At 35.5% G+C, this 6,982-nt stretch overlaps 4 protein-coding genes across 4 annotated transcripts in view; 2 read left to right on the top strand and 2 right to left on the bottom strand.

The window, feature by feature from the left end:
• The window catches only part of Gasu_38370 (archaeal ATPase), a 6,201-nt gene extending 4,391 nt beyond the window's left edge, over positions 1 to 1,810 (bottom strand). The window contains exon 1 of the mRNA XM_005705090.1: positions 14 to 1,810. Coding sequence (XP_005705147.1) covers positions 14 to 1,707 — 1,694 coding nt within the window. The 5' untranslated portion in view covers positions 1,708 to 1,810. The remainder of the gene's footprint in view (positions 1 to 13) is intronic.
• A 1,489-nt stretch (positions 1,811 to 3,299) lies between these two features.
• On the bottom strand, positions 3,300 to 3,710 carry Gasu_38360 (uncharacterized protein). The gene is made up of 2 exons (XM_005705089.1): positions 3,574 to 3,710; positions 3,300 to 3,514 (listed from the first exon to the last, which is right to left on the bottom strand). Exons 1-2 carry the CDS (start codon positions 3,635 to 3,637, stop codon positions 3,330 to 3,332), a joined length of 249 nt encoding a protein of 82 aa, XP_005705146.1. The 5' UTR covers positions 3,638 to 3,710; the 3' UTR covers positions 3,300 to 3,329.
• Positions 3,711 to 4,280: 570 nt separating this feature from the next.
• Gasu_38350 (uncharacterized protein) lies at positions 4,281 to 5,295 on the top strand. The gene is made up of 3 exons (XM_005705088.1): positions 4,281 to 4,316; positions 4,359 to 4,482; positions 4,526 to 5,295. The coding sequence occupies exons 1-3, from the start codon at positions 4,300 to 4,302 to the stop codon at positions 4,688 to 4,690; spliced, it is 306 nt and encodes a 101-aa protein (XP_005705145.1). The 5' UTR covers positions 4,281 to 4,299; the 3' UTR covers positions 4,691 to 5,295.
• A 35-nt stretch (positions 5,296 to 5,330) lies between these two features.
• Positions 5,331 to 6,236, top strand: Gasu_38340 (uncharacterized protein). The gene is made up of 2 exons (XM_005705087.1): positions 5,331 to 5,489; positions 5,540 to 6,236. The coding sequence occupies exons 1-2, from the start codon at positions 5,372 to 5,374 to the stop codon at positions 5,776 to 5,778; spliced, it is 357 nt and encodes a 118-aa protein (XP_005705144.1). The 5' UTR covers positions 5,331 to 5,371; the 3' UTR covers positions 5,779 to 6,236.
• The last annotated feature ends 746 nt before the right edge of the window (positions 6,237 to 6,982 follow it).

The following is a 6,982-nucleotide window of genomic DNA, read 5'->3' as shown; positions in this document are numbered from 1 at the left end:
ATGCAACTCCAACAGTAAGACTTTGGGTTCCACAGGAGATTGTAATTGGAATATAATATCAGGACTATGAGAAGTAGCTTCCAAAGGAATGTAAATAGTCTCTAAATAAAGTGTCTCTCGAATAATCTTATTCCATTCAGTATTGGTAAAAGTTCGTCGACTCTTGTTCGATTCACTTTTTGTTTCTCTAGAACTAACAACAGACTTGATATAGTGAATAGGTGATATTGTACTGATTGGAAGTTTCATTTGTTTCCATATTGGAGACAATTGACACAACAACTCCCTCAACTCATTTCGATTCTTTGAAGACAACATCAAAACTAGTCGTAAAGCAACAATTCCTTCAAATACACGACACTTTGAATAGAAGAAACAATCTACTGGTTCGACATCAAGTGATCCAAGAAGTATCTTTTCCATAGGGGAAATAGACGATAGCTTCTTGAAGATTACAACAAATACTTTTGGAATAAGGACTTGAAAAGTATTCTGGTCAATAGGATATCGATATAGTCCCATTTCTGTTACGGCATCATATAAAAAGGACTCCGAGGTCAATATGTCATATACTTGAAACGGTATACGATAAAGTGCCATCATCAAAAGTATATCAAAAACACTTTTTCTATCTTCGTCCAAATTCAATATTCGTTCCACAAATGGTTCAGCACAAATTCTTCGGAAATCGTAGTCATTCATACAAGTCAAACATTCTTCTTTCGATATGAAAGGCTGACTTCTTGCTATTATATAATTCAAAAGCATATTTACTGCACGAGTCAACAAACCAGGAACTCCACCTGTACATTCCAATAACGAATCTGCCAATTCATTTACTGAAAATGAAGAACTACATAAGACATTACAAACTGGTTCTTGAGTAGGTGTCTTTAGAAGACTCTTTTCAAGGAATTCAACGATACTGGAAGCGTCCAAAGGTGATAAAGGGATAAAATGTAGTATAACTCTTGATAGCCCAAAAGCTACATAATTCTTAATACTTAAACCCTTGCTTTTCCCAACAACTATAAAAAACAAGTCGGGTTCTTCGCACAATTGACTAATGATACCGAAAAAGTCATTGTAAGGTCGAACTCTACCGTCATGGGTTCTCTTGAAATGAAATTCGTCGAGACTTTCGTCAAGGACACCAATTTCATCAAATGCCACCAAAAGATATTGATCGGAAGGAATGTTTAAGATTGAACGGATTTTCTGAACCAAAGCATCACTCCTAAGTTTCAGTTCCTTGAAACATTCGTCCGGGCCTGGTTGCGGAAGACCTGATTGCAAACAAGCGGCCTTGATTAACAAATAGTAGACTGCCCACTCTAGGTTGCGTTCTTTCGGTTCTGTGGGTTCCAACTCCCTTAAATCGACGTACAACAGTGAAGCCCTTTTTAATTTCTCCAAAAAGGTTCTCCTCGAAGGGTCCGAAGCAAATTTCGACAGAAAAGTTTCACCAAACCTTTGCACCAACTCCAAATAGTTATGACAAAACTTAGTCTTGCCAGAACCGAACATGTGCGGAGCGAATGGTATCGTCAAGCGATAGTTGCAACTACTTGTTGCACCCCTAAGTTGCTTTCGGCCTTTATGAAGATCATACAGTTCTTTTGTCACTCGAACAACATCTCTTTCACGATCTACCACAACAGACTTAAACTTGACCACAGCTTTCCACTTTTCATTCAAACTCGCCATCGCCAAAGAAAAATTAAACAATCTTCTGTTTATTTCGGAGTACAAATATAAATAAATGAACGATTGACTGTTTGTTTGTCGGTCACAACAACAACAAGGAAAACAGTAAAGGATACCAATCCAACTTCTTCTCTTTATCAACTGATGACTATGTCATACCCTTTATGGCTTGGACTGAGATGACTTGAACTATGGAAGAACTATCAATATGGCTTTTTCAACTATCGATATTCTTATTCTCGTATGCTAATATAATGGTAACTCTCATAGGGTACAAGAAGTATTGGAAGGAAGCCAATTTTTATTTCACAAGTTTTTTATGCTCTTTGAGAGTATAAAGCTATTAAACATGGCCCATTCTCACATAGATAAGAAAGTTTCTTTCAGAATTTTCGAGAGTAGTCATGAGAGTTCCGAGCAATATAGATTGTTCATGAAGAATTTGTTCCACAGACGTCTCTCTAGATTTTCTGTATTTTATGGAACAGTTTTTACGTCACTTTTGCTTCATTTCGAAACACGGAACTAGAGTATGGACCAAGTCATTCTCTTGTGCAGTCTAGTCAAGGACTCCAGTTGAAATGTTATTATTTAGTAGAAATGCAGAAACCCGCAAGCACAGCACTGCTTTATTCTCAGCAATCATCAAATTCCTTTCTTACGCTTTCATGACAAGTAGCAGCTTATCACTAAAGCTACAAAAGTTGATGATAGCAAAAGACAAACCAAAAAAAGGTGCAAAAAAGGCTCAAAAATATCTCGTGGTTTTATCAGAAACCAGAAACAACATTGACTCACACAAGTGTATCATCAATACTCAATTTCTGTAAGAGTCAATAACTCCTGTTTCTTTCTCCTCTGAAAATAGTGGCATTTGATACTATGGATTCTGTTAAGAGGAGAAAACTTCTTTTCAAACAAAATTCAATTCAATCGAATTGAGTCTATTCTAGCGACTCTCTTCTCGTTTCTCACGTTTGAATCATAGTTGAATTCTTTCTCCTCAATAGTCGACTATATATATAGTTGAGGTGTTTTTGAAGGTAAACATGACTGTTTAGGTTTAAAGCTTTTGCTGCATCCTCTTGTACGATAAACTTTGTAAAACCACAACGTTTAAAGATATACAAGAAAGCAAACTATAGAAAGTACAAAGCTGCTTTAGGAACGATATAACTCCAAGAGGGCTATTATCTCTTCCAATATAAAAAAGTAAAACTTTTAAAAGCTCTGCAAATTCAAAGAACGATTTGTCCACTTGACTCCTACTATTTTTCTTCCATTCTCAACCATCAGCTCGTTAAATAAGTGAGTCATAATACAAAAGTTATTCGTGCTAGACACTAGGCAGAAGACTCTCGCGAAATAGAACCAGATGGATACACTGGTGGAGGCTTCTTTTTAGATATTTGTAACAAGAATCAAAGACAACTCAAAGTTTTGTATAAACAAACTGTCTATATATACAAGAAACGTTCATTTCCATTAGGGACAAGTCAAACATAAAGAAAGAAGAAAAGATATAGTCTTATCCAAATTGCTCTAAAAAGAAGGAAAATGTCTCTTTCAACTTTGTCTTATTCAGCAGAATAAAATTGTGCAGAGTCAAATTGATATTGTGATTATCCAAACTGGTAAAGGTCTTGTTCTTTTAAATGTATTAGATCAATTTCGTCTCCTAGTGAAAAGAAAAGAATATAAACGTAGAAATAATGGAAAAATAAGAATCTTTCATCTCCTCTTGGCAAAGTAAAAAAGAAAGGTGAATCTTGAAATATATGTGCAAGGAGAAGCAAAAGCATCACCACTTTTACCGTTGTTATACTAGTCAAAACTCTCAAAAAGTTCTTTACGTGGAGAACGAACCAATAGCCTTGAAACGTTTGAGGCTCGATCCTCCTTGTCGTAAGTAGTTTATGTATTTGTACATAGACAAAAGAATTCAAACCTTTGGTCAGTTCTTTATTATCGTCCTGTCCTCTGTATACTTTCCAATTCTACGGTTGAGTATACGATTTATTCTTCTTTATGACTCGTAATCGAACAAAGATTGTTCCTTGAGCGTAATTTGCATAGAAGGAAGGGTTCTAGTTCTCACAATGCAAGCCAAACAGAGTTAATGTCATTGAAATTAGAAAATGGTCATTTTGCACCTCTAAGGAGTTTTCCTAAATTTTGAGTGACCAACAAAGAAAGGTTCTCAGATCGAGAACGAGTCAAAAACTAGTTGTAGCAAAACCGTTCTTGCTTTGTTATCAAAATAGGGTCACAAGTAGTTTGAAATTTACCTTGCAGAGACAAGATTGATCAAACTCAACTCTGTTAAAAGGCTACATTGTCGCTAGGGAGTTGAGAGGACCTTTGTTACGACACTGTTCTTCTCGTTTCACAACAATACTGAGATGTGAGATTGAATGTATCTAGCACACTTATTGTTCCAGAAACTTTTTACATATCTCCAAGTGAAATATTTTCTTTCATAAAACTCACCAGTCACTTAAAATAATATATCTCCAGTGAAAGGAGAGAATACAAAGCGATCCTTCTCATAACAATCCCAATCAGAAATGAACACAATGGTTTGATTATTGGATGGAAAGGAAGGCTCAGTGAGTATTGTCAAGTCTGTGGACCTGGTTCAAGTTTGCTAGTGAAACTTTTCAGACTTTAATTTCTAAAACGAATTCGTCGTTTGTTTTAGTTGGACAAGTGAATTTCTATTATCTACGTTTCTTTTTAAGCCCTTCAAATGTTTCTTTTAGAACAGTCCATCGAGTCCTGAGCTCTGAGTTCCATGTAGACTGTAGTTTCTTTTTAGTATTTACAACTTTTATTATCTCTTTGGAGTTTATATCCTTTATGCAACACTTGTTGTTATTTCACTTCTGGTCTTGTATGGAAATTTGAGATTAGCGTTGTCGAGAAGAGAGCAAAGACAAAGGAGTATAAGCTGTCGTTGAGTGTTGGTAGATTAATCAATTAGTTGTCTCACACGTTTGTTTATTTTTATCGATAATTGTTTCAGAGCATTTTTGCGTATTTATTAGCAGTTGAAAGTCTAATCTTGTAGTCTGTTGTTGAGAAACCGTCTTTGGGTTGATATTTCCAAGATATTCTGCAAGAACAAGAAACCAGTTAGACTCTCAGTTGAGTCTTTTGTTCAGTACACAGCGTTACTTTCCGTATGATAGTTTTTTGTCTTCTACATGACTCTTTTTACGATGGAGAAATCGGTCTGTAGCTTTGCAACAGGTTTTTGAGTGTAAACGATATTTGCACTTTTTGTAAAACAAATTCATTTCTCAGGATAACGTAGGAAGGTATTTTTAATGATTGTTTATATTGTTGTGCTTTTAGATCAATTCTCTATTGATTCAAATATGTCTTTTGAAATATTATTTGCGGAAAAACGACACCCATAAGGTTTGACAGTTATTGAAAACGAAAGCTGAATAGACTTGCTTTTTTATAGCAAGGGAAAAGTTTTCAGTTCAAAATATACTCACCTTGTCGGGAACCATGAAATAAAGCAAGCAAAAGAGCACTGCTGAAAGTCATGGTTGTGTCCACCTGGTAAAATGTTTTGACGATGGCGACTGTAGCTATTAGTCCGTTCTGAGAAACGCCTTTGTCTTTATGAATTACTGGGTTTGCTGAGGGTGAAATGTGTCTAAAACGATATGTGAGTAGTAAGAGCGATAAAGTTGGAACTGGTATTGATGGTGTTTCTGAAAGGCATCTATTTCAAATCGTCTTTGGTCCTTATATAGTTGAAGAGGAGGGTAACATTAGTAGTACGGTGTGAATGGGAAACAAGGCGACTTGTGTATAGCAGTATTTGCCTTTTCAAGAGTGCTTCTGATCTGTTTTTTTTCCAACACACTGAAGGTCATTCTGTTGAAAATAGTGGTAGTTGTAGCTGTCAAAAGTGAAAAGGAGACTTCACATTTTCTACAAACAGCTTGCGTTTGGATAGTATACAAAGTAGCTCTGAAAGACATTCATGAAGGATGGGTTGAGCTTCTACAATATTACACGAGTGCAAATATTGATGCAGTCGTTTCCGACTAGAGTTTTGGTTTGACTCTGAAGATAAAGTCCAACTTTTGGTAGATAATTCCTAGAAAGCATACGCAGACGAACAAAGTGGTTTGCACATACATTGACACGAACCTAAAACATTTTTCTATTATCGCAGCAAAATCAAACCATTTGCCACTACTCGAAATTCAACCAGAACAGCAACAATAAGAAATATGAGCCCAAGCCTAGTACAGTATGGCAGAGTCATCAATTCTACAAAGATAATGACTTGTGTTTCTATCTTTTACTGTTTTCTTCGTTGTTGGCATGAGCGGAAAAGTGTCATTGTTTTATTTACTTGGAATTGTAAACAGACAACAACAACGACAACAACAACAAGAGAAAGTATAATGTATTGGTTAGTATTACATGGAATATTAATAATAGTTTTTGTCATAAAAGTACGAATTTGGCCTATTTTTTACCATAAAGGAAAATTGCATTGTTGACTTTACAAAATAAAAGGGCACTATTTGCACCATTACGACTATTCCTGTACTTTACTATCAGTAGAACTACACACGGTCCTGATTTTGAACAACAAATAGGGTATCGAGTTACTTCCTGGTCGATTTTCGATTTTCTTGTATCTGTTTGAGAAAAATCTTCATCTTTTGATTCTTGAAACGAACTTATTTGTTATCTCATGATAGTATGATGAAACTACTAGTCGTCATTTCTTTTCCGAAAACGTCGACGTAAAAACTTTTCAGAAGCTTATTTCATTGGAAATCCCGAACACATAGAATCTCTTTGTCCCGTGACAGTTGTGTTGCATTTGGAGGGGTGGACAATTGATAGTCCAAGTGATCAATTCGAGATAGTTTCGTCAGTTGAATCAATTTATCATTGACAAGTGAACTTGCAGCATCATGAAAGTGTACAACATACTGTTTTCTGTGATCTAGAATCTACTACTGATTTATCTGAACATATTGTAATGCTCTCATGTTGAAACCATCTTATGGTTATTTGTGCTCCAGAACATTTCCATCTTATTTTTTCGACCCTAAGGCCAGCTTGATATGAAGTTAGTCATCTAGTCGATAAGGATAAGATAATGTCTCTATCTCGTTTTTTCTCTTCTTCATCGGCGTAATTGTAGAATGGTGAAGATCCTGTTCTTTAGAGTTGTACTATGTTCTTACAAGAAAAGGGATGAATATGATAAAAAGTAGTATTGAAGACTACG

This window comes from Galdieria sulphuraria (genome assembly GCF_000341285.1).
Source record: "Galdieria sulphuraria unplaced genomic scaffold scaf_33, whole genome shotgun sequence".
NCBI classification, from domain to species: Eukaryota; Rhodophyta; class Bangiophyceae; order Galdieriales; family Galdieriaceae; genus Galdieria; species Galdieria sulphuraria.
This window is presented reverse-complemented; position numbering and strand designations above follow the sequence as displayed.